Genomic DNA, 27,915 nt, shown 5'->3' with positions numbered 1-27,915 from the left:
TGGCTCCTGACGACCTGGGGAAATGACCTGGCTCCTGACGACCTGGGTAAATGACCTGGCTCCTGACGACCTGGCTCCTGACTACCTGGGTAAATGACCTGGCTCCTGATGACCTGGGTAAATGACCTGGCTCCTGACAACCTGGGTAAATGACCTGGCTCCTGATGACCTGGGTAAATGACCTGAATCCTAACTACCTGGGTAAATGACCTGGCTCCTGACTACCTGGGTAAATGACCTGGCTCCTGATGACCTGGGTAAATGACCTGAATCCTAACTACCTGGGTAAATTACCTGGCTCCTGACGACCTGGGTAAATGGCCTGGCTGCTGACGACCTGGGTAAATGACCTGGCTCTTGAGGACCTGGGTAAATGACCTGGCTCCTGACGACCAGGGTAAATGACCTGGGTAAATGACCTGGCTCCTGACGACCTGGGTAAATGACCTGGGTAAATGACCTGGGTAAATGACCTTGCTCCTGACAACCTGGGTAAATGACCTGGCTCCTGATGACCTGGGTAAATGACCTGGCTCCTGACGACCTGGGTAAATGACCTGGCTCCTGTGAACCTGGGTAAATGACCTGGCTCCTGACGACCTGGGTAAATGACCTGGGTAAATGACCTGGGTCCTGACGACCTGGGTAAATGACCTGGCTCCTGACGACCTAGGTAAATGACCTGGCTCCTGACGACCTGGGTAAATGACCTGGGTAAATGACCTGGCTCCTGACGACCTGGGTAAATGACCTGGCTCCTGACGACTTGGGTAAATGACCTGGCTCCTGACGACCTGGGTAAATGACCTGGCTCCTGATGACCTGGGTAAATGACCTGGCTCCTGACGACCTGGGTAAATGACCTGGCTCCTGACGACCTGGGTAAATGACCTGGCTCCTGATTACCTGGGTAAATGGTGCACAAGGGATCTCTCAAACTTGGGATCTCAGGGAGACCACACTTCGGGAACGGAGCCGATGGACCCACCTTTGATCTGAGATGCAGCGAGCCGAGTGAATACCACATCTCGGACCTAGTTTAAAAAAAGAGGTGAGCGAAACACGCAAAGTGGAGTTTTTATCAAAACCTCGTAGTCTCTGAGTATTCCAGTGTGAGGGCGGTCACCTTGGAGGTGTAAACAGGGCCGAGTCAGGAGGCTATGAGTGTGTATTCCTGTGTGGAGGTGTAAACAGGGCCGAGTCAGGAGGCTCTGAGTGTGTATTCCTGTGTGTGGGGGGTCACCTTGGAGGTGTAAACAGGGCCCAGTCAGGAGGCTCTGAGTGTGTATTCCTGTGTGGAGGTGTAAACAAGGCCGAGTCAGGAGGCTCTGAGTGTGTATTCCTGTGTGAGGGCGGTCATCTTGGACGTGTAAACAGGGCCCAGTCAGGAGGCTCTGAGTGTGTATTCCTGTGTGAGGGCGGTCACCTTGGAGGTGTAAACAGGGCCCAGTCAGGAGGCTCTGAGTGTGTATTCCAGTGTGAGGGGGGCTCCTTGGAGGTGTAAACAGGGCCGAGGCAGTAGGCTCTGAGTGTGTATTCCTGTGTGGAGGTGTAAACAGGGCCGAGTCAGGAGGCTCTGAGTGTGTATTCCAGTGTGAGGGCGGTCACCTTGGAGGTGTAAACAGGGCCCAGTCAGGAGGCTCTGAGTGTGTATTCCAGTGTGAGGGGGGTCACCTTGGAGGTGTAAACAGGGCCCAGTCAGGAGGCTCTGAGTGTGTATTCCAGTGTGAGGGGGGTCACCTTGGAGGTGTAGACAGGGCCGAGTCAGTGGAGGATGATCTGAGAGTCAGTCGACTCAAACACATCTATCATTGGTCGGTTGCGGGCAACCTAGCGCCATCCTGACACTGAAATAAAAAATACAGCCCTAGCAGAGCCCCAAGTCCCATAGGGATGTCCTCGAGGGCGTGGATGTTCTCGCCTTCAAAGGTCAGCGGGATTTCACTCTCATATCCATTCCCTGGACTTGATTCATTTCTGAGAAGATCTGAAAATAATCGCTGCTGTGGTCTCGAGTCCTAGTAAAGTAAAGCAATGACCTTACTACACTTGCTAATTTTATTACAAAATACATTAGAGAAAGGGAAGGAATAAGAGAAAATCCCTCTTCTGTATTGTCCTTCAGGGACTGTCAACATAGCAGGATGATGTCCTCACCCCTGCCTCGCCTCTCGACCTCTGATAGTCCTTGAATTATCTTTTTGTCTATATCCATTCCATGGACTTGATTCATTTCTGAGAAGATCTGAAAAGATCATTTGCACACATTTGTATGCTAATAGATTTCAGTTTGTATTGACTGCTATGTAGGTTTAATGTACACTTCAAATGCAGCTGTCCTACAACATATCTGTACCTTCTTCTTGATCCCAATTGCATTGTGTCCATGTTCTGTCCTATAAGAATTTCAAAGGAAGAGAAAATGTGTCAAAGAATAGTCTTACAAGCATTAAAACATATATATATATATATTAAATAAATATTGAAAGATAAATGGCATCGACATACAATTGAATGCAAAATAGAATAACATATTGGAGAAAGCACTAGCCAATACAGTACTGCCATACAGTAACAGTACTGCCATACAGGCCTAATATCACATTTCAAGATATCTTTGTACACAAATTGTTCAATATTTTATCCGGCTGACTTGAAAGATTATACGCAACATTTTGCTGCGTGGCAATACTGTGTTTGGATTCTGAAGGGCATTTATACTAAAGAGGTAGTCTAGACACTGTATTAATACCATTATGCATTTGAATCCCATCTACAGCTACCATCTAAGATATTAATTTCCCTCCACAAGGGGGCGGACATGTAACGTTTCCAAAATGGGATAGTATTGTCCATGTAACGATTCCAAAATGGGACAGTATTGTCCCTGTAACGTTTCCAAAATGGGACAGTATTGTCCATGTAACGTTTCCAAAATGGGATAGTATTGTACATGTAACGTTTCCAAAATGGGATAGTATTGTCCATGTAACGTTTCCAAAATGGGATAGTATTGTCCATGTTACGTTTTGCCCCCTTGTGAGTTAATAGTATTGCATGCTGTAGCAGGCTATATAAAGAGGAAGACCTCCATTGACGATTCAGTTCGTTGTAACATCTCGTCTGGACAGGTCACCGTCCTTAGTTAGTTAGTTAACGTTAGCTAGTTCATTATCACAAAAGTGAGAACTGCTCTAGATTGGAAACTTACGTTAATGAGTGTAAAGCCATGTTTGCTTTATGGAAACGATATACAATATATGTGAAATAATATAGTTGAGGGAAATAATCCAAACCTAGTTGTGCCTAGTTAGGACATAACGTTAGCTAGCTAGATAACGGTACTGTACTGTAGCTCATACAACGCCGACGGTCAAACCCGGCTTTCTAATATTTACGGTAATTAACTATAGTAACGTTATGGAAGCTATTCACAGAAAACCATCATTTTCTCCGTTATTAATTATTATGTTATATTATTACTATTATAAATTATTTCGAGACATATTCAGAGCCAAACATCAACCCAACTTAACCATTTTAACTGTTGTCGCATCCAAACTTGTCACCATCGTTTTCAGTTGTAATTGCGAAGTTCCCGGAAGAAGTCCAGCAACAACGGAGGTTCCTCGATGAACCCACCTTCTAACAAGTTCTTTGAAGAACCTTTTGGGGCTGTTTTTCATTGACCAAGAACCCTACGGTTCTTAGGGGATCTGAGAACAACTCCAGTTGAACCCTTCATTTTTAGAGTTGTAGTCGGCTCTATTTACTCTCAGATTCAAACATGATGATTAGCATCAACGATCAAGTCAGCTGCTGCTGCTCCAATACAGTATGAGGTGAGACGGTGAACTGATGTTGAACCGGCAGTCAGCTGTTGCTGCTCCAATACAGTATGAGGTGAAACGGTGAACTGACGTTGAACCGGGCAGTCAGCTGCTGCTGCTCCAATACAGTATGAGGTGAGACGGTGAACTGACGTTGAACCGGGCAGTCAGCTGCTGCTGCTCCAATACAGTATGAGGTGAGACGGTGAACTGATGTTGAACTGGGCAGTCAGCTGCTGCTCCAATATAGTATGAGGAGAGACGGTGAACTGACGTTGAACCGGGCAGTCAGCTGCTGCTGCTCCAATACAGTATGAGGTGAGACGGTGAACTGACGTTGAACTGGGCAGTCAGCTGCTGCTGCTCCAATACAGTATGAGGTGAGACGGTGAACTGGGCAGTCAGCTGCTGCTGCTCCAATACAGTATGAGGTGAGACGGTGAACTGACGTTGAACTGGGCAGTCAGCTGCTGCTGCTCCAATACAGTATGAGGTGAGACGGTGAACTGATGTTGAACCGGGCAGTCAGCTGCTGCTGCTCCAATACAGTACGAGGTGAGACGGTGAACTGGGCAGTCAGCTGCTACTGCTCCAATACAGTATGAGGTGAGACGGTGAACTGACGTTGAATCATAATGAATAAGTTAATTAGTGAAACTGTTAAAAAATAGTATATGGCAAATTAAATATATTACTCTATTGTTATCATATAGAAACATTATGGAATATTGTACATTATATTAAATATATTACGGTATCATGGAATATTGTACATCATATTAAATATATTACTCTATTGTTATCATATAGAAACATCATGGAATATTGTACATCATATTAAATATATTACTCTATTGTTATCATATAGAAACATCATGGAATATTGTACATCATATTAGCATCAACATACATTATTGTTTCATTCAATTTCACATAATAAGGATATTTAATATTTAAAAGTACAGAAGTCAGAACCCATCACCTGCTATATAAAAGAGACAGAAGAAGGCACAATGGTCAATGCTACCTGGGATCCTTGGGACATCCCTACCCTAAACCCTAACTTTAACCATTTTAAATGTCAACTTCAATGAGCTCGGGACGTCCCAAGGATGTATCTCTACCTGAAAATACATGATCTAAGTGATTGATAGTTGGTATTCAGCAGTCATAATTCCTTATTTACTTTAATGAACTACTAAAATAGTTATTTTGTCAGACAGCAACTCTACACTTTATTGACTGACTGATCCATTCATCCTTCCATCCCTCCTCAGCCTTCCTCTCCTCTGAAGACCCAGTGAGGGTGGAGCTCAGTCAGAGAGCTGTTGAGGGACTGGTTAGGAAGAACACTTCTACAGCCAGAGAGGTGAGAGGTCACACATGGTTTAGATGGTAAATATTTATGTCCCCTTAGTGGTTCATCACGTCAGCAAAAGGGAATATGTTCCATCATCTATGTTTATTTACATTAGTGCAAATTGTCCACTGATATTGGTGTAATTTCTCACCCCTTTTGGCTGTATGAAAGTTAATTTCCCCTCAGACACACACATTTGTTCTTTGATATTATGAAGGTAATTTATGTAGAATGTACTTTTCCCCACTAATTCACCCCATCTCTTTATATTGCTGATGCATATTCAGTGGCCTGACTGCATCCAGACTATGTCAAGGCCCATCCTGGTAGATCTGAACCTAATGCAGCTTGGAGTGATCAGATGACAGAAGTCACATTTAGGTGCCAGGTGTAACTGAGGCCATAGATGCTCCATATCCATTACTTTGAGAGTTTTATATAATATGACTAAATGTGTTTCTTTCTGTGTTGCAGGGGCAGTCAAGAAATGGAACAGCAAGGCCACAGAACATGACATAAGCAGAGCTGTGGGAGACCACCTCAAGCCCCTGGTAGAGCCGGGGGTGGTGTTTACCACTTCACCAGCAGAGCTGTGGGAGACCACCTCAAGCCCCTGGTAGAGCCGGGGGTGGTGTTTACCACTCCACCAAGCCTTCAGCAGGCTGGAAAAGTGATTCTGTTTTTCATACTAAGATGGACCAAGAGTCTGTTGATATTTTCAAATCAAGCTTTATTTATACAGCACATGTCAGACATGGATGCAACACAATGGCTTCACAGGAAAAAACTAAGAAAAAAAATGAAATATTTAGTACACAACAAACATAAGAGGATAAAAAACAGAAGAATAACAACTGAAAGACTAATGAACATTGCAAGGAAATGCCATTGATTAAAATATAAACAATATGACGCTATATCCAACCCAACCCAAAATATAAGCTCGTTTTTTAGGATTGGTTCTGAAAGACACCATGGGGGTGTCCACTGAAAATTGACAAGTAACAACAACTGGGACCTAAAAGACACCCACCATGAGACCCACTAAATCTGCCCAAAAAGAGGCAAACAAAAGAAAAACCCACACCAAACTTAAAGACAGGAAGCAAACCAAAAAAGGTGGCGCAACTAAAGGTGTTGACTCTCCACATCTATCAAGACAACTGGAGCACTGGGCCAGACACTCTTAAATAGAACCTGGACCAGCTCAGGTGAAACACCTTCCCACTAACGAGATGGACAAGCCAGCACAGGTGTAACACCTACTGACTAACGAGGTGACACCAATCAGTGCGCCCTACGTGCTAACGAGCTATACACGCTAAAGTCCAACCTCAAAACATAAATGGAAAAACCAGACTGTAACACCTTCCCCTTAGGACAACAAATATATTTTATATTTATGACTCAATTTATTATGATTGTTAATAAAATTGATTATAGACCGATTTATTATACTGCGTCCATGTGTATAAGCTGCGAGTACGTTGAAATTAAATAGTTTTCTTTTACACTTTCAACTAAAACCAAACTTATATTGTACGTCGGTCATAGTCTTATTTTCAGTGACATTTTGCTAGGTGGGATATCCCCAATGTCACAGTTTGCTAGGTGGGATATCCCCAATGTCACAGTTTAAACGTGTCCAAATCAATAGTCCAAAAGCAGAAACAGTTTGTGATAAATTGAAAACCTAAACGTAAAATGTGCTATATACACAAACATCTGCCACAATAATCATATTACTTGTATTTATTTAAACAAGCTCCTTATAAACTGCACAAGCACCAGAAACACTGTTGTTTTGACAAGTAGCAATAAATCACTGATATCAATTAGGGGGGAAATCAGGTTGTACCTGCTGTTGAAACTAACACAACTAAAAAAAACACATGGAAATGGGAGATATATTTTACCTCACTGGTTAGAGGACAACCTGCAGAAGACAGTCAGCTACTTTTGGGAGTGATGTATTTCAATTTAGGGGTCGCTAAACAAAGGAACGCAACACTTATTTGTCATCACTCATCGATATAATGTTAAAATCAACTGTGCCGGGAGGAGGGAGATGAGGTTGCACGTCCTGTTAAAAATAACAGCTCAAAAACCACACGGAATCTGGGAATAATGTGTACATCCCTGGTTAGAGGACAACTTGTAGAAAACAGCAAGTTACATTTTGAAGTGTTGCATTTTGATTCAAGTGGGTCACCAACACGGTAAGTGTAACACAGCTCTTGTTGTGTTAGTCACTTTTTGTTAAATCACTTAAATAGTACTCTTTCAATTCAGAGCCTGGACTTTTCCCAAGGCTAATATCCATATCACGCTGAAATTAATTGAATTAGGGTTCTACATTGTGAAACTCCTTAAAATACTCAAACATTCTACATTGTGACATCATTAAAATACTCCAACTACAATGTTAAAACATTCTACATTGTGACATTATTAAAATACTCCTAATACAATGTTAAAACATTCTACATTGTGACATTAATTAATTCATTGATATCACGAAACAACTCCTTCATGTATGTAGTTTCTGATGTTTGATCAGAGATCTTTTATCAGAGTATCTCATGTCACATTGACCACAGCTATAAGATTTCTCTCCTGTGTGTGTTCTCTGGTGTGATACCAGATGGCCAGATCGACCAAAACTCTTCCCACATTGATCACAGCCATAAGGTTTCTCTCCTGTGTGTATTCTCTGGTGTGATGTCAGCTGGCCAGATCGACCAAAACTCTTCCCACATTGACCACAGCTATAAGGTTTCTCTCCTGTGTGTATTCTCTGGTGTCTAGTCAAAGTTCTAGATGCAGGAAAACTCTTCCCACATTGACCACAGCTATAAGGTTTCTCTCCTGTGTGTGTTCTCTGGTGTAATGTCAGCTGGCCAGTTCTACCAAAACTCTTCCCACATTGACCACAGCTATAAGGTTTCTCTCCTGTGTGTGTTCTCTGGTGTGACATCAGCTGGCCAGATGTAGTACATCTCTTCCCACATTGATTACAGCTGTAAGGTTTCTCTCCTGTGTGTGTTCTCTGGTGTAATGTCAGCTGGCCAGTTCTACAAAAACTCTTCCCACATTGACCACAGCTATAAGATTTCTCTCCTGTGTGTGTTCTCTGGTGTAACGTCAGCTGGCCAGGTGTAGTAAAACTCTTCCCACATTGACCACAGCTATAAGGGTTCTCTCCTGTGTGTGTTCTCTGATGAATTTTAATGCCTGATGAGGTGAATCTCTTCCCACAGTCAGAGCAGCAGTGAGTTCTCTTCCCTGTGGATCTCTGCAGGTGTTTATTGAGGTGTTCTGATCTGGAGAAACTCTTCTCTGCCTCTTCAGCATCATGAGGTTGTTGAGGCTCCCCAGAGGATCCACGATAGTCCCGTTTCTCTCCTGTGTGAACAACAAAGTCAGACAGATGATTGAAGGCCCACAACAGCGGTAATCCACTGTAAAAGGTGATGCCAACAGCGTAGCCATGATGTTGTATAACAATTGATGTCTGTAATGAATGTTACAATTATTTGACAATTGTCTTAAAATGAGCAAAAATAGTCATAGATTGTCTTGCTTTCACATTAGTAGTAACATCTAAGATTGTAGACTAGAAATAAGTTATTCATGTTGTTGAAACTCTAAGCAGTGTGCCAGACGACTTTTGGTCTCCAATATAGGCCCCTTTCTGTGTTTAATAAAATTGCGGCACGAGGGCAAAGCACATACAATTTGATTGTAGAAACTCCTCCTTGCTAATGAGGAAACCGATAGTTATGGATGTAGTATATCTGCTAATTAGGAAACCACTAGTTATGGATGTAGTATATCTGCTAATGAGGAAACCACTAGTTATGGATGTAGTATATCTGGTAATGAGGAAACCACTAGTTATGGACGTAGTATATCTGCCAGGAGCAAAAATGGTGAGCAAAGATTTTAGTTTTTCACAAACTATTCTGAATGTGAATGGGGGAAAACTCAGGGGAGTAAACTCCATTTCCAGGTTGCTTATGAGTGCATTTCACACTACTTTGGATTATAATTGTAATGCTCGTATGAATGTCCTGCTTAATATAATGTTTGTGTCATCATCGCAAATCAACCGCTCTGTATTTAAAAAACACTTCAACCAGTAAAATGCTCTTTGGCTTTTCCATCAGCCTGACAATGAGGGTTTGTACACTGTTTGCCAAATTGGCCCATAACTTCACCTAACAACAAATAAACCTGTAATGAACAAAGAAGCAATTTGGTTGTTGTTGCATGACATAGTGTACCCTAGGACCCATAACTTCAGCTAACAACATAGACCTACTGTAGGACCCATAACTTTACCTAACAACAACATAGACCTACTGTAGGACCCATAACTTCACCTAACAACAAATAAAAGGAAAATAGCTCTGTGTGTTGTTCAATAGTCTATCCATCAAGGAACAGTTCTCTACACATTATGAGCTAAGTATCTCTGTGTGCAAACAGACTAACGAGACCCTACAGTAAATCAAGCAGACAATAACATTATAAACATCAATTTGTTCGGGATGTTGGATCCAACATGGAGCACGACATAACTGTCTTTACCAGAGTAATGAATGAAGAAGCACTTTGGTTGTTGTTGCATGTTGTGATGTTTGTCATGTGACTGTCATTCAGAAAATGATTTCCTGGATCAGCTGATGATAGTTGAACATGTGACTAACTAAACAGCTACAGTATTAAGAATGATGTGTAATTATTGAAGAACCGCGTTAATGACAGTATCCATTTGGGTGTTGTCAATAAAGTTATGATATTTATTATTATTATTATTTTATGTCACCTTTATTTAACCAGGTAGGCTAGTTGAGAACAAGTTCTCATTTACAACTGCGACCTGGCCAAGATAAAGCAAAGCAGTGCAACAAAAACAACACAGAGTTACACGTGGGATAAACAAACGTACAGTCAATAACACAATAGAAAAATCGATATATAGTGTGTGCAAATGGAGTACGGAGGTAAGGCAAAAAATAGGCCATAGTAGCAAAGTAATTACAATTTAGCAAATTAACACTGGAGTGATAGATGTGCAGATGATGATGTGCAAGTAGAAATACTGGTGTGAGCAAAAAAAGAAGAAAAAAAACACGGGGATGAGGTAGGAAGTCAGATGGGCTACTTACAGATGGGCTGTGTACAGCTGCAGCGATCGGTAAGCTGCTCAGATAGTTGATTCTTAAAGCTAGTGAGGGAGATATAAGTCTCCAACTTCAGCGATTTTTGCAATTCGTTCCAGTCACTGGCAGCAGAGAACTGGAAGGAAAGGCGGCCAAAAGAGGTGTTGGCTTTGGGGATGACCAGTGAGATATACTTCCTGGAGCGCGTCCTATGGGTGAGTGTTGCTATGGTGACCAGTGAGATATACCTCCTGGAGCGCGTGCTACGGGTGGGTGTTGCTATGGTGACCAGTGAGATATACCTCCTGGAGCGCGTGCTACGGGTGGGTGTTGCTATGGTGACCAGTGAGCTGAGTTAAGGCGGCCTAGCAAAGACTTATAGATGACCTGGAGCCAGGTGGTTTGGCTACGAATATGTAGCGAGGGCCAGCCAACGAGAGCATACAGGTCGCAGTGGTGGGTGGTATATGGGGCTTTGGTGACAAAACGGATGTCACTGTGATAGACTACATCCAGTTTGCTGAGTAGAGTGTTGGAGGCTATTTTGAAAATTACATCACTGAAGTAAAGGATCGGTAGGATAGTCAGTTTTACGAGGGTATGTTTGGCAGCATGAGTGAAGGACGCTTTGTTGCGAAATAGGAAGCCGATTCTAGATTTAATTTTGGATGGGAGATGCTTAATGTGAGTCTGTATGGAGAATTTAAAGTTTAACCAGACACCTAGGCATTTGTAGTTGTCCACGTATTCTAAGTCAGAGCCGTCCAGAGTAGTGATGCTGGACGGGCGAGCAGGTGCGGGCAGTGATCGGTTGAATAGCATGCATTTAGTTTTACTTGCTTTTAAGAGCAGTTGGAGGCCACGGAAGGAGAGTTGTATGGCATTGAAGCTCGTCTGGAGGTTAATTAACAGTGTCCAAAGAGGGGCCAGAAGTATACAGAATGGTGTCGTCTGCGTTGATGTGTATCAGAGAATCACCAGCAGCAAGAGCAACATCATTGATGTATACAGAGAAGAGAGTCGGCCCGAGGATTGAACCCTATGGCACCCCCATAAAGAATCCCGGAGGTCCGGACAACAGGCCCTCTGATTTGACACACCCACCTGTAGCACGCGCTCCAGCAGGTATATCTCTCTGGTCACCCCCAAAACCAATTCCTCCTTTGGCCGCCTCTCCTTCCAGTTCTCTGCTGCCAATGACTGGAACGAACTACAAAAATCTCTGAAACTGGAAACACTTATCTCCCTCACTAGCTTTAAGCACCAGCTGTCAGAGCAGCTCACAGATTACTGCACCTGTACATAGCCCATCTATAATTTAGCCCAAACAACTACCTCTTCCCCTACTGTATTTATTTATTTTGCTCCTTTGCACCCCATTATTTCTATTTCTACTTTGCACATTCTTCCACTGCAAATCTACCATTCCAGTGTTTTACTTGCTATATTGTATTTACTTCACCACCATGGCCTTTTTTTGCCTTTACCTCCCTTATCTCACCTCACTTTCTCACATTGTATATAGACTTATTTTTCTACTGTATTATTGACTGTATGTTTGTTTTACTCCATGTGTAACTCTGTGTTTTTGTATGTGTCGAACTACTTTGCTTTATCTTGGCCAGGTCGCAGTTGTAAATGAGAACTTGTTCTCAACTTGCCTACCTGGTTAAATAAAGGTGAAATAAATAAATAAAATAGATCAGCAACGGTGGCTTGCAAACAGTGGATAGTAAGTAGCCCACCTTTGGAATAACTATGTATAGTTATAACTGTAGTATCCTGTATAACTGTGTATAGTTATAACTGTAGTATCCTGTATAACTGTAGTATCCTGTATAACTGTAGTATCCTGTATAACTGTAGAATCATGTATAACTGTAGTATCCTGTATAACTGTAGTATCATGTATAACTGTAGTATCCTGTATAACTATGTATAGTTATAACTGTAGTATCCTGTATAACTGTAGTACCCTGTATAACTGTATTATCCTGTATAACTGTAGTATCCTGTATAACTGTAGTATCCTGTATAACTATGTATAGTTATAACTGTAGTATCCTGTATAACTGTAGTATCCTGTATAACTGTGTATAGTTATAACTGTAGTATCCTGTATAACTGTAGTATCCTGTATAACTGTAGTATCCTGTATAGCTATGCATAGTTATAACTGTAGTATCCAGTATAGTCTGGGAGGAGGTGAAACCACTCAGGCTTATTTGATGTGATCTAATGTTTTGATCATCTAGTTTCTTACAAGCATTCAGTCACCAAATGGGGTTCGGTCATTCCTTTGTTTACATACTGTCTCATTGACAAAAATATTTTGGATTATTTGTTTACATCATTCCTTTGTCTCGACCCAGTACACAGTAAACGTACCGAGGTTCTAATGTTGCCAAGGAGACACATTTTATTATTTATTTACAGTTTGGAGGGTTGGGGGTCTGACATCCAGGATACACATTTTATTATTTATTTACAGTTTGGAGGTCTGACATCCAGGGACACATTTTATTATTTATTTAGTTTGGAGGGTTGGGGGTCTGACATCCAGGATACACATTTTATTATTTATTTAGTTTGGAGGGTTGGGGGTCTGACATCCAGGATACACATTTTATTATTTATTTAGTTTGGAGGGTTGGGGTTCTGACATCCAGGATACACATTTTAATATTTATTTACAGTTTGGAGGGTTGGGGGTCTGACATCCAGGGACACATTTTATTATTTATTTAGTTTGGAGGGTTGGGGTTCTGACATCCAGGATACACATTTTAATATTTATTTACAGTTTGGAGGGTTGGGGTTCTGACATCCAGGATACACATTTTATTATTTATTTACAGTTTGGAGGGTTGGGGTTCTGACATCCAGGATACACATTTTATTATTTATTTACAGTTTGGAGGGATGGGGGTCTGACATCCAGGCGACACATTTTAGTTCTAATGGTGCCGTTCTGTTCTTCTTTTCAGCTTCTTTTTCCAAGCATCTTACATTACTCTGAGACTAGTTATCCTGGGATCTTACATTACTCTGAGACTAGTTATGCTGGGATCTTACATTACTCTGAGACTAGTTATGCTGGGATCTTACATTACTCTGAGACTAGTTATCCTGGGATCTAACATTACTCTGAGACTAGTTATCCTGGGATCTTACATTACTCTGAGACTAGTTATGCTGGGATCTTACATTACTCTGAGACTAGTTATCCTGGGATCTTACATTACTCTGAGACTAGTTATCCTGGGATCTTACATTACTCTGAGAGTAGTTATCCTGAGATCTTACATTACTCTGAGACTAGTTATCCTGGGGAATAGTTTCAATACATTTGAAAAAAACCTAAACCTGTTTTTGCTTTGTCATTATGGGGTATTGTGATACATTTTAGAATAAAGGGATGCACCGATATTACATTTTGGCCAATACCTACAGTATGTTGTATCTCTCTAGGTCATGCCAGTAGGCTACAGTAGGTTGTATCTCTCTAGGTCATGCCAGTAAGCTACAGTAGGTTGTAACTCTCTAGGTCATGCCATTAGGTTACAGTAGGTTGTATCTCTCTAGGTCATACCAGTAGGCTACAGTAGGTTGTATCTCTCTAGATCAAAGCCAGTAGGATACAGTAGGTTGTAACTCTCTAGGTCATGCCAGTAGGTTACAGTAGGTTGTATCTCTCTAGGTCATGCCAGTAGACTACAGTAGGTTGTATCTCTCTAGGTCATGCCAGTAGGCTACAGTAGGTTGTATCTCTCTAGGTCATGCCAGTAGGCTACAGTAGGTTGTATCCAAGTGGAAACAATTATCAACCCAATGTGGAAAGTGTCGAATTTGGTCAACAACAAAATGAATGGCTTATTTGCTACGTGAGGTTTACTTGATCTAACAGAAGTTTCGTAATGATTAAGTTGTTATGTGGACACGTGACATACCGACAACTTTGATAAAAACACTATAGGAGTTGTCTCCAGATCGCTATGCATATTCATGCTAGTAGCTTAGCATCTCTCTCAATTGAATACAGGCGGTGCATATTCATGCTAGTAGCTTAGCATCTCTCTCCATTGAATACAGGCGGTTGACGACAACAACCCTCATAGAACATAAACAATAGATTACAATAATAAGATTAATCCACCAATCCAAAGAAAGGATAGGCGGGAGATAGACAACCCACAGTGCCGCTTTGTGGACATCGACTCCCCTTGTTAGGGCGGAGAGACATCTTGTCAGTATATCCATAATCTTTGTTGTAGCCAACCCAACTCTCGCATGGCACTATTGGGGGACACGGTGTGTAGTAAAACATCACTACATGAAAATCACTACATGCCGTGCCCCCCAGTCTGCGGTCAGCAGATAGACCCTTCTCAAATATAAATGTTAAGTCACTTTTTGGAAACGGAACAGAGAAAACAAGGGGTAGCTTGCTCTCTACGTCGTCTGATTCTAGACATATCAGTCATCATCCTGGGCCCTCCGTTGAAGAGGTATTGACGAGTCAACTCTGAATATCCAAAGTTAAAAACAAATTTAAGGCGGTACTTACTGGTGTTAATCAGATCTCCTATTTCCTCCTCTTCATCTTTCAATGTGACAGTAATCTCCCCTTCCTTCTTCACTCCAAAAACTGCATCCTCTTCTTTTACTGTAACATCTTCCTCCTCATTCACTCTGAACGCATCTTCCTCTTCTTTCACTGAAACGTCTTTCTCTTCTTCTTTCACTGTAACAGCCTCACTCTCTACTTCTTGTTTTACTGTGACATCCTCTTCTTCCTTCTCCTCTTTCACGACAATGTTCAGCCCCAGAGCTTCTTTCTCCGTCCAGCAGACCTCCTCTTCTTTAACAGGAGGGGAGTTTAGGGAGCTCATGGTCGGGGATGTTAGCTAGCTAGTTACCATTAGCGACTAGGCTAGTACTAACTTAACCAGCCAGCTACTATAGCTGACTAATACAAAATAACGTTAAATTAAATAGGTTAACAAGTTGATACGACAGAAGTGTGTCTAAAACACAACAGCTAATATACACCGAAAGCGTATAAATAGCTTGAATCTTTCGGCTATGTTGGCTAGCAAGATACCGAGGTGGTTGACGAGCTGTTTATGAAGAACCGTCCACTAGATTATACGTCACGCTGGCAGCGTCGCCTGAAAGACGCACATCGCCGTCTGCTGACTGGAGGGGAAACGCAGTTGAGGATCATATTTTATTTTCAGACAAAGATTATTTTAAATGGATTTAATTAAATAATACCATTATATTGAGACATACAAAGACAGGAAATGTGTTGATTGATTAGTGCGAATAAAAAATGTTTACCACAGCACATTTAAGGCAGTTTCATTAAGTCAAACTAAATCTAAATAAGTAGCTAGCTACTGTAGGTCCATACTGCTCCTACATGGTGTAACAATACATCATGTAGATGTATATAATGAACAGACGAGGTCTATACTGCTCCTACATGGTGTAACAATACATCATGTAGATGTATATAATGAACAGCCTAGGTCTATACTGCTCCTACATGGTGTAACAATACATCATGTAGATGTATATAATGAACAGACTAGGTCTATACTGCTCCTACATGGTGTAACAATACATCATGTAGATGTATATAATGAACAGACTAGGTCTATACTGCTCCTACATGGTGTAACAATACATCATGTAGATGTATATAATGAACAGACTAGGTCTATACTGCTCCTACATGGTGTAACAATACATCATGTAGATGTATATAATGAACAGACTAGGTCTATACTGCTCCTACATGGTGTAACAATACATCATGTAGATGTATATAATGAACAGACTAGGTCTATACTGCTCCTACATGGTGTAACAATACATCATGTAGATGTACAGTGGGGAGAACAAGTATTTGATACACTGCCGATTTTGCAGGTTTTCCTACTTACAAAGCATGTAGAGGTCTGTAATTTTTATCATAGGTACACTTCAACTGTGAGAGACGGAATCTAAAACAAAAATCCAGAAAATCACATTGTATGATTTTTAAGTAATTCCTTTGCATTTTATTGCATGACATAAGTATTTGATACATCAGAAAAGCAGAACTTAATATTTGGTACAGAAACCTTTGTTTGCAATTACAGAGATCATACATTTCCTGTAGTTCTTGACCAGGTTTGCACACACTGCAGCAGGGATTTTGGCCCACTCCTCCATACAGACCTTCTCCAGATCCTTCAGGTTTCGGGGCTGTCGCTGGGCAATACGGAATTTCAGCTCCCTCCAAAGATTTTCTATTGGGTTCAGGTCTGGAGACTGGCTAGACCACTCCAGGACCTTGAGATGCTTCTTACGGAGCCACTCCTTAGTTGCCCTGGCTGTGTGTTTCGGGTCATTGTCATGCTGGAAGACCCAGCCACGACCCATCTTCAATGCTCTTACTGAGGGAAGGAGGTTGTTGGCCAAGATCTCGCGATACATGGCCCCATCCATCCTCCCCTCAATACGGTGCAGTCGTCCTGTCCCCTTTGCAGAAAAGCAGCCCCAAAGAATGATGTTTCCACCTCCATGCTTCACGGTTGGGATGGGTTCTTGGGGTTGTACTCATCCTTCTTCTTCCTCCAAACACAGCGAGTGGAGTTTAGACCAAAAAGTTATATTTTTGTCTCATCAGACCACATGACCTTCTCCCATTCCTCCTCTGGATCATCCAGATGGTCATTGGCAAACTTCAGACGGGCCTGGACATGCGCTGGCTTGAGCAGGGGGACCTTGCGTGCGCTGCAGGATTTTAATCCATGACGGAGTAGTGTGTTACTAATGGTTTTCTTTGAGACTGTGGTCCCAGCTCTCTTCAGGTCATTGACCAGGTCCTGCCGTGTAGTTCTGGGCTGATCCCTCACCTTCCTCATGATCATTGATGCCCCACGAGGTGATATCTTGCATGGAGCCCCAGTCCGAGGGTGATTGACCGTCATCTTGAACTTCTTCCATTTTCTAATAATTGCGCCAACAGTTGTTGCCTTCTCACCAAGCTGCTTGCCTATTGTCCTGTAGCTCGTCCCAGCCTTGTGCAGGTCTACAATTTTATCCCTGATGTCCTTACACAGCTCTCTGGTCTTGGCCATTGTGGAGAGGTTGGAGTCTGTTTGATTGAGCGTGTGGACAGGTGTCTTTTATACAGGTAACGAGTTCAAACAGGTGCAGTTAATACAGGTAATGAGTGGAGAACAGGAGGGCTTCTTAAAGAAAAACTAACAGGTCTGTGAGAGCCGGAATTCTTACTGGTTGGTAGGTGATCAAATACTTATGTCATGCAATAAAATGCAAATTAATTACTTAAAAATCATACAATGTGATTTTCTGGATTTTTGTTTTAGATTCCGTCTCTCACAGTTGAAGTTTACCTATGATAAAAATTACAGACCTCTACATGCTTTGTAAGTAGGAAAACCTGCAAAATCGGCAGTGTATCAAATACTTGTTCTCCCCACTGTATATAATGAACAGACTAGGTCTATACTGCTCCTACATGGTGTAACAATACATCATGTAGATGTATATAATGAACAGACTAGGTCTATACTGCTCCTACATGGTGTAACAATACATCATGTAGATGTATATAATGAACAGACTAGGTCTATACTGCTCCTACATGGTGTAACAATACATCATGTAGATGTATATAATGAACAGACTAGGTCTATACTGCTCCTACATGGTGTAACAATACATCATGTAGATGTATATAATGAACAGACTAGGTCTATACTGCTCCTACATGGTGTAACAATACATCATCTAGATGTATATAATGAACAGACTAGGTCTATACTGCTCCTACATGGTGTAACAATACATCATGTAGATGTATATAATGAACAGACTAGGTCTAGTGACACCTCTAACACTGTGATACAGTACCTTAGACTGCTGCACCACTCGGGTCTATAGTGACACCTCTAACACTGTGATACAGTACCTTAGACTGCTGCACCACTCGGGTCTATAGTGACACCTCTAACACTGTGATACAGTACCTTAGACTGCTGCACCACTAGGGTCTATAGTGACACCTCTAACACTGTGATCTAGTACCTTAGACTGCTGCACCACTCGGGTCTATAGTGACACCTCTAACACTGTGATCTAGTACCTTAGACTGCTGCACCACTCGGGTCTATAGTGACACCTCTAACACTGTGATACAGTACCTTAGACTGCTGCACCACTCGGGTCTATAGTGACACCTCTAACACTGTGATCTTGTACCTTAGACTGCTGCACCACTCTGGTCTATAGTGACACCTCTAACACTGTGATCTAGTACCTTAGACTGCTGCACCACTAGGGTCTATAGTGACACCTCTAACACTGTGATACAGTACCTTAGACTGCTGCACCACTCTGGTCTATAGTGACACCTCTAACACTGTAATCTAGTACCTTAGACTGCTGCACCACTCTGGTCTATAGTGACGCCTTTAGATTCCGTCTCTCACAGTTGAAGTTTACCTATGATAAAAATTACAGACCTCTACATGCTTTGTAAGTAGGAAAACCTGCAAAATCGGCAGTGTATCAAATACTTGTTCTCCCCACTGTATATAATGAACAGACTAGGTCTATACTGCTCCTACATGGTGTAACAATACATCATGTAGATGTATATAATGAACAGACTAGGTCTATACTGCTCCTACATGGTGTAACAATACATCATGTAGATGTATATAATGAACAGACTAGGTCTATACTGCTCCTACATGGTGTAACAATACATCATGTAGATGTATATAATGAACAGACTAGGTCTATACTGCTCCTACATGGTGTAACAATACATCATGTAGATGTATATAATGAACAGACTAGGTCTATACTGCTCCTACATTTTTAACAACCATCAGAATTGGTTAAAAAAAGTTATACCCGAGTAGTGCAGCAGTCTAAGGTACTGTATCACAGTGTTAGAGGTGTCACTATAGACCCGAGTGGTGCAGCAGTCTAAGGTACTAGATCACAGTGTTAGAGGCGTCACTATAGACCCTAGTGGTGCAGCAGTCTAAGGTACTAGATCACAGTGTTAGAGGTGTCACTATAGACCCTAGTGGTGCAGCAGTCTAAGGTACTGTATCACAGTGTTAGAGGTGTCACTATAGACCCGAGTGGTGCAGCAGTCTAAGGTACTGTATCACAGTGTTAGAGGTGTCACTATAGACCCGAGTGGTGCAGCGGTCTAAGGTACTAGATCACAGTGTTAGAGGTGTCACTATAGACCCGAGTGGTGCAGCAGTCTAAGGTACTGTATCACAGTGTTAGAGGTGTCACTATAGACCCGAGTGGTGCAGCAGTCTAAGGTACTGTATCACAGTGTTAGAGGTGTCACTATAGACCCGAGTGGTGCAGCAGTCTAAGGTACTGTATCACAGTGTTAGAGGTGTCACTATAGACCCGAGTGGTGCAGCAGTCTAAGGTACTGTATCACAGTGTTAGAGGTGTCACTATAGACCAGAGTGGTGCAGCGATCTAAGGTACTGTATCACAGTGTTAGAGGTGTCACTATAGACCCGAGTGGTGCAGCAGTCTAAGGTACTGTATCACAGTGTTAGAGGTGTCACTATAGACCCGAGTGGTGCAGCAGTCTAAGGTACTGGATCACAGTGTTAGAGGTGTCACTATAGACCCGAGTGGTGCAGCGGTCTAAGGTACTAGATCACAGTGTTAGAGGCGTCACTATAGACCCGAGTGGTGCAGCAGTCTAAGGTACTAGATCACAGTGTTAGAGGTGTCACTATAGACCAGAGTGGTGCAGCAGTCTAAGGTACTGTATCACAGTGTTAGAGGTGTCACTATAGACCCTAGTGGTGCAGCAGTCTAAGGTACTAGATCACAGTGTTAGAGGTGTCACTATAGACCCAAGTGGAGCAGCGGTCTAAGGTACTGGTCCCGTGTGGCTCAGTTGGTAGAGCATGGCGCTTGCAACGCCAGGGTTGTGGGTTCATTCCCCATGGGGGGACCAGGATGAATATGTATAAACTTTCCAATTTGTAAGTCGCTTTGGATAAGAGCGTCTGCTAAATGACTTAAATGTAAATGTAAATGTACTGCATGGCAGTGTTAGAGGCGACACTAGAGGCGTCACCCGGGTTCGATCCCGGGCTGTACCACAACCTGCCGTGATCGGGAGTTCCATAGGGCGGCACACAATTGGCCAAGCGTCGCCCGGTGTTTCCTCCTACACATTGGTGCAGCTGGCTTCCGGGTTAAGCGGGAGGGTGTTAAGAAGCGCGGTTTGACGGGTCATGTTTCAGAGGACGCATGACTCGACCTTCGCCTCCTGAGCCCATTGGGGAGTTGCAGCGATGAGACAAGATCCACATTGGGGAGCTGCAGCGATGAGACAAGATCCACATTGGGGAGTTGCAGCGATGAGACAAGATCCACATTGGGGAGTTGCAGCGATGAGACAAGATCCACATTGGGGAGTTGCAGCGATGAGACAAGATCCCCATTGGGGAGTTGCAGCGATGAAACAAGATCCACATTGGGGAGAAAAAACGGGGGTAAAATGATAAAAAATGTTTAAAAAATGACAACAAACAAAGGTTGCATTCCAACGTGGCAATAAACAGTAGGCAAAGTGACCATGTCAGGACAAAATGAACTCAAACGTTTTACCATTTTACCTATCATTTACAACAACGTCACTGAGCACCATCACTATCTTTCCTTCGTGGATCTCCTGCATGTTTACATATCTGGCATTACTCATCTCATATGTATATACTGTATTCTATCCTATTCTACTGTATCTTAGTCTATGTATTACTCATCTCATATGTATATACTGTATTCTATCCTATTCTACTGTATCTTAGTCTATGTATTACTCATCTCATATGTATATACTGTATTCTATTCATTAACAAATACTAAGAGGGACCAAGAGTCTTTTGATTGGTCAGTCATTGGGTTCATTTGTTGAAATCAAATCAAGCTTTATTTATACAGCACATTTCAGACATGGATGCAACACAATGGCTTCACAAGAAAAAACAAATAAAAAAATGAAATATTTAGTACACAACAAACAGAAGACTAACAACTGAAAGACTAATGAGCAGCCTAAGGAAATGCCATTGATTAAAATATTAATTGGATGCAATGCAAAATTCAAGGTATTTTTTTTTTAGGAGGGGTTCATCGCTCCCTGGTACCATATAGAACAGAAACAGTAACTCATGCCCTGGAATGTGGTCTCTTTAGGTTTTTATCACCCAAAAGACATTGTAAATGTCCTGTCAGTGTTTTCTCCCAGAGGCAAGTCCTCAGTAGAACACACAGACACAATAGTTCTAAGAACCCTCTATTCTGTTGCATAAAACAACCAGTTGATGCAATAAAAGTATTATAACAAAATCTTGCAGTTTTGCTCTCAGTGTCCACTGAAAATTGACTAGTAACAACAACTGGGACATAAAAGTCACCCACCATGAGACCCACTAAAACTGCCCAAGAAGAGGCAAACAAAAGAACTGGTGTTACACATACTGAATAACGAGGTGACACCAATCAGTGCCTCCTACGTGCTGACGAGCTATACGTGCTAAAGTCCAACCTCAAAACATAAATGGAAAAACCAAAGCCTGTAAAACCTTCCCCCTTAAGACAACAAATAAATCCTATCATTTTTGTTGGACAAGTTTGCTCACCACCAACAGAAAACAACTTCCATTTCACATTATAATCAACCACAATGCTTCACCTTCACCAATATAAACATAGTGTCTACTGGCTGTGAACAAATAAAAACAAGAAAAAAACATTTCTAAATAATAATATACAATCGTATTATTTTTTAAATCCTTTTTCTTTCAATAGAATCCTAAAACCCACTAGCTTCTAGAACTCTCTTCTTCCTAAAACCCACTAGCTTCTAGAACTCTCGTCTTCCTAAAACCCACTAGCTTCTAGAACTCTCGTCTTCCTAAAACCCACTAGCTTCTAGAACTGTCGTCTTCCTAAAACTCACTCGCTTCTAGAACTCTCGTCCCCTTGGAACGAGCCCAAACAAAACTCATCTCCAATACCGAAAAACGTGTCAAAATAAATTGTGATCCATGGCAACGCGCTGGCTAAACGCAAAACACAAATCTTTTTGACTGCCCATTATTGAGACAATCAGCAACCAAGTTGTCCTTACCACAGACATGTCTGATTTCAAGAGGAAACTCCTGCAATATCCGTAGTAACTTTCCACCTCACTGCAGAGCTTCTCTCTCTTTTCAGGGTTCACTTGATAGGCATGTTGTTGGATCTGGGCCCAGTCCCCAATGTCATGCTATAGTACATTTGGGTTGGCACATCTGAGAATGAACCCTGATATTCGAAAAGCAGGGAAACAATGTCAATATAATTGTACCAAAAAATTGTCAGTTGGTTGCATAAATAATTATGATTACCAAATGTTACATGAAATGTAAATATGAAATATTTGGTTGCATAGTCTTATTTTCAACATCTTTTCAATTACATTTTGCTAGGTGGGATAGCCCAATGTTAAAACACAGTTTGTACACAGTTTAATCAATAACCAATATGCAGAAACAGTTTGTGATAAACAAAACAAATGGAAATGGGAGATATCTTTTACCTCACTGGTTAGAGGACAACCTGCAGAAGACAGTCTGCTACATTTGGGAGTGATGCATTTAAATGTAGGGGTCGCTAAACAAAGGAACGCAACACTTATTTCTCATAACTCATCGCTAAAATCATTTGTGTGAGAGGAGGGAGATGAGGTTGCACGTCCTGTTAAGACTAACAGCTCAAAAACCACACTGAATCTGGGAATAATGTGTACATCCCTGGTTAGAGGACAACTTGTAGAAAACAGATCGCTACATTTTGAAGTGTTGCATTTTGATTCAAGTGGGTCACCAACGTGGTAAGTGTAACACAACTTTTTTTGTTAAATCTCATAAATAGTACTCTTTCAATTCAGAGCCTGGTTTTTCCCCCTGAGGCTAATATCCATATCATGTTGAAATCAATAGAACAGGGGGCAAACATTTAGGCTTCTACATTGTGACATCATTAAAATACTCCTACTACAATGTTAAAACATTCTACATTGTGACATCATTAAAATACTCCTACTACAATGTTAAATCATTCTACATTGTGACATCATTAAAATACTCCTACTACTATGTTAAAACATTCTACATTGTGACATTAATTAATTGATAACATGAAATAACTCCTTCATATATGTATTTTCTAATATTTGATCAGAGATCTTTTATCAGATTATCTCTGATCACAGCTATACGGATTCTCTCCTGTGTGTGTTCTCTGGTGTAGAGTCAGATCGCGAGATTGACCAAAACTCTTCCCACATTGATCACAGCTATAAGGTTTCTGTCCTTCATGTATGTATTTTCTGATGTTTGATCAGAGGTATTTTATCAGATTATCTCTGGTCACACTGATCACAGCTGAGATTTCTCTCCTGTATGTGTTATATGGTTTGTAGTCCGCTTGCTAGACGCAGTAAAACTCTTCCCACATTGAGCACAGCTATAAGATTTCTCTCCTGTGTGTGTTTTCTCTGGTGTGATATCAGGCTGGTTGACTGAGTAAAACTTTTCCCACATTCAACACAGCTATAAGGTTTCTCTCCTGTGTGTGTTCTCTGGTGTGATATCAGGCTGGTTGACTGAGTAAAACTCTTCCCACATTGATTACAGCTAAAAGGCTTCTCTCCTGTGTGTGTTCTCTGGTGTCTAGTCAGACTGCTAGACACAGTAAAGCTCTTCCCACATTGAGCACAGCTATAAGCTTTCTCTCCTGTGTGTGTTCTCTGGTGTCTAGTCAGATTGCTAGACTCAGTAAATCTCTTCCCACATTGAGCACAGCTATAAGCTTTCTCTCCTGTGTGTGTTCTCCGGTGTCTAGTCAGACTGCTAGACTCAGTAAAGCTCTTCCCACATTGAGCACAGCTATAAGCTTTCTCTCCTGTGTGTGTTCTCCGGTGTTTAGTCAGACTGCTAGACTCAGTAAAACTCTTCCCACATTCATCACAGCTATAAGGTTTCTCTCCTGTGTGTGTTCTCTGGTGTGATATCAGGCTGGTTGACTGAGTAAAACTCTTCCCACATTGAGCACAGTTAAAGGGTTTCGCTCCTGTGTGTATTCTCTGGTGTACAATAAGATGGCTAGATGTTTTAAAACTCTTCCCACATTGAGTACAGCAATAAGGTTTCTCTACTGTGTGGATTCTCTGATGAATTTTAATGCCTGCTGATGAGGTGAATCTCTTCCCACAGTCAGAGCGGTGAATTATCTTCCCTGTGGATCTCTGCAGGTGTTTCTGGAGGAGTTCTGATGTGGAGAGACTCTTCTCTGCCTTGTCAGCATCATGAGGTTGAGACTCCCCAGAGGATCCACGATAGTCACGTCTCTCTCCTGTGTGAACAACAAAGTCAGACAGATGGTTCAAGGCCCACAAAATGAGCAAGAATAGTCAGATTTTGTCTTGTTTTCACATTAGTAGTAACATCGATGATTGAGTTATTCAAGTTATTAAGGTTAATTATTAATTAAGGTTTAGGTTAAATATAAATGAGGGTTTGTACACTAAGTGTTTGCCAAATTGGCACACAACTTCACCTAACAATAACATAGACCTACTGTAGGACCCATAACTTCAACTAACAATAACATAGACCTACTGTAGGACCCATAACTTCACCTAACAATAACATAGACCTACTGTAGGACCCATAACTTCACCTAACAATAACATAGACCTACTGTAGGACCCATAACTTCACCAAACAACAACATAGACCTACTGTAGGACCCATAACTTCACCTAACAACAACATAGACCTACTGTAGGACCCATAACTTCACCTAACAACAACATAGACCTACTGTAAGATGCATAACAACAAATTAGACCTACTGTAGGACCCCTAACTTAACAACATAGAACTAACTACGCATAGTCTACCTGGCCTGCACACAAATGTAGGCCTATAAATGTGCCCATTTGGGGATGTCTGATAGTATTTCTCATTGTCTTAACGCTGCACCACTAATAAGTTGTGGAGCTTCTCAAAGCAAATTTCTCGTCACCTCTAACAGCATGTAAACAAAGTCTAATCAAAATCAATTGCAAATGAGAATAGTTCCTCAAAGTATTTGAAAAATATTTCCAGCTCTTGCCCTTTCGATAACCACTCGGCACAAAAGGGAAAAACGTAATGCGCTGATCCAGTGGAAATGTCAAAACACCTGATTACTTCTTATCCCTTTCACAAATAGCCTACAGCTGTGTCGGTCGAGAACTCACTGGCGCGGGAAACTGAGGGCCCAGAATATTTTGTACAATGTTTCAAGTTTGTTATAGACAGGCCATGTGATTTATAGGACAGTTATTAGCAATGTTTTTATTTGTTGGCTTTATGTAGGCTATTTTTTACATAGTTGGCATCTAGAATTCATCCATGATGTCATAATGGCAATAAAAGTTATTTAGATTTGTATAATTGTCATTTAGATAGAATGTAGATTAATCACAGACAATGATTGAGATACTATTTAAAATTAAATTAAACTTTTCCAGTAAAATGAACATATGAAAATCATAACTGGCACCAGATCAGTAGAAATGGTAAGATAAATTTGCACTCTAAATGTAGGTTGCTGACTGCTTGTGTAGCCTATTACCAGCAACGTCAGAATTTATGAAGGCCAGCAGGAGGAGGTGGTTCAGGAAGAGTTTCGTCTCTTCTGGTTGGGCGATATTGATGTAATGGCATGAAAATAAATGCTGAATATTATACAATGACTTATCAACAACTCTAACAATTTGACCCTACAGGAAATCTACACTGGTAATTCTAGAATATACTATATAGCCTAGAAACCTGGTTAAACTATCATTATGACATCATGGATGAATTCTAGAATATACTATATATCCTAGAAACCTGGTTAAACTATCACTATGACATCATGGATGAATTCTAGAATATACTATATAGCCTAGAAACCTGGTTAAACTATCATTATGACATCATGGATGGCCAGTCCTTGTATTCATAGTGTAGTGAATTCAGGGGGTAGCCCTGAGCTGGACTCAAACCTGGGTCCAGCGACTGTCAAGCCAACACCTTATAACTGTTACACCAAGATGTCTGAACTTCTTGACGAGGTCGCTAGGTGTTGGATTACGGTTGATACAATAGCTTTCTCTATGAATTTGAGAGTGGTTACATTTCTCCAGACCCATCCCTCAGCTGTTTACCAAACCAAGTCTCTGTGCAGCCATTTTGTTGCTGTTTAAATACTAAGTTGTCCCTTTAAAAAAGCCACACATCAATCAATCAACTAATAACAAAGCTGTAATTCCACCACTGTTTTGCTAATAAGATGCGGGATGGGGCTGGAGAAATGTAACTACTCTCAAATTCATAGACAGACCTATGGATGCAAGGACTGACCATCCATGATATCAACATTATAGTTTTAACCATGTTGAGGCTGTTGATATACATTGTTTCTAAACATTGGAGTAAAAAAAGCTTATTCTGGGTTCTGATGGGGTACAACAGTTGAACTAAGCTCATGAGGCATGTGTTATATTCTCCAAGAATCAATGGCTATAAATAAATCATTTAAAAGTCAAAATATGGATGTAGCAATTGCAGATTTCCCTTTTAACACCAAACATCAGTTCAACAACTGCAGAGTTTGTACCTCTGTTTTTAAGACAGTACTTACTAGTGTTAATCAGGGAACGGTTTCTCAAAACCATCTTATGGCTAAATTCATCGTTAGAACCATTGGATGCCTTAAGATGCGTTTGGGAAACCGGGTCCAGATATCCAGGTCCCTCCTCCTCCTTTTTCGATGTAACAGTCATCTCTTCCTCCTCCTCTTTCACTCCATAAACTGCACCCTCCTCTCCTTTTACTGTAACATCCTCCTCCTCTTTCACTCTGAACACGTCTTCCTCTTCTTTCACAGTAACGGCATCACCCTCTACTTCTTGTTTTACTGTGATACCCGCTTCTTCTATAGCAGGGGAGTAGCTTAGTGACCGCATGGTCGGGGATGTTAGCTAGCTAGGCTAATGCTAACTTAACAAGCCCGCTTGCTGACTAATAACAACACCGTAAATATAAAATTAAATCGGATAACTAACTAGACGATAGAAGTGGGTTTAAAACACAGTGGCTAATATACACTAAAGCGTGTAAAGAGCTATATTGGTTCGGCTATTTTGTCTAGCAAGCTACCGAGGTGTCTGACTAACTATTGTTGCTGCTGCTGAAAGACGCGTTCAGTCCACTAGATTATACGTCACACCAACAGCATAACCTTAAAGTCGCAGACCGCCATCTGCTGACTGGAGTGGGTAACGCAGTTGAGTAAAATGTATATTTTATCTTCAGACAACAAGTTAAAGTGTAGGGAGCATTAGTTTTTACTCACCAGTGTAACAATACAGTGTGGTTAAAGACTTAGTAAG

At 41.4% G+C, this 27,915-nt stretch overlaps 3 protein-coding genes and 1 long non-coding RNA gene across 5 annotated transcripts in view; 2 read left to right on the top strand and 2 right to left on the bottom strand.

Annotated features, from left to right (window-relative positions):
* The window catches only part of LOC139548778 (zinc finger protein ZFP2-like), a 497,157-nt gene that overhangs the window by 6,212 nt on the left and 463,030 nt on the right, over positions 1-27,915 (top strand). The gene's annotated exons all lie outside the window — the stretch shown is intronic.
* The window catches only part of LOC139550484 (uncharacterized), a 182,593-nt gene that overhangs the window by 151,937 nt on the left and 2,741 nt on the right, over positions 1-27,915 (top strand). The gene's annotated exons all lie outside the window — the stretch shown is intronic.
* Positions 5,900-8,710, bottom strand: LOC139552512 (zinc finger protein 180-like; the record flags this gene model as incomplete). Its single annotated transcript, XM_071364318.1, has 1 exon — positions 5,900-8,710. A coding segment is annotated over one exon (990 nt), but the record flags the coding sequence as incomplete, so codon positions are not given.
* Positions 21,338-27,915, bottom strand: part of LOC139548755 (zinc finger protein ZFP2-like) — a 154,774-nt gene continuing 148,196 nt past the window's right edge. Inside the window, exons 1-2 of one of the 2 annotated variants that reach the window (XM_071358579.1) lie at positions 27,165-27,722; positions 21,338-24,839 (exon numbers count right to left, since the gene is read on the bottom strand). In XM_071358579.1, the coding sequence (XP_071214680.1) occupies positions 23,893-24,839; positions 27,165-27,489 (1,272 nt within the window). In that variant the 5' untranslated portion in view covers positions 27,490-27,722 and the 3' untranslated portion in view covers positions 21,338-23,892. Of the gene's footprint in view, positions 24,840-27,164; positions 27,723-27,915 lie in introns of those variants that run through there. The other variant, XM_071358570.1, reaches the window with a different exon arrangement.

The sequence above is a fragment of the Salvelinus alpinus genome, chromosome 2 (assembly GCF_045679555.1).
Source record: "Salvelinus alpinus chromosome 2, SLU_Salpinus.1, whole genome shotgun sequence".
NCBI lineage: Eukaryota > Metazoa > Chordata > Actinopteri > Salmoniformes > Salmonidae > Salvelinus > Salvelinus alpinus.
The sequence above is the reverse complement of the archived record's forward strand: the minus strand, read 5'-3'. Positions and strand labels throughout refer to the sequence as shown.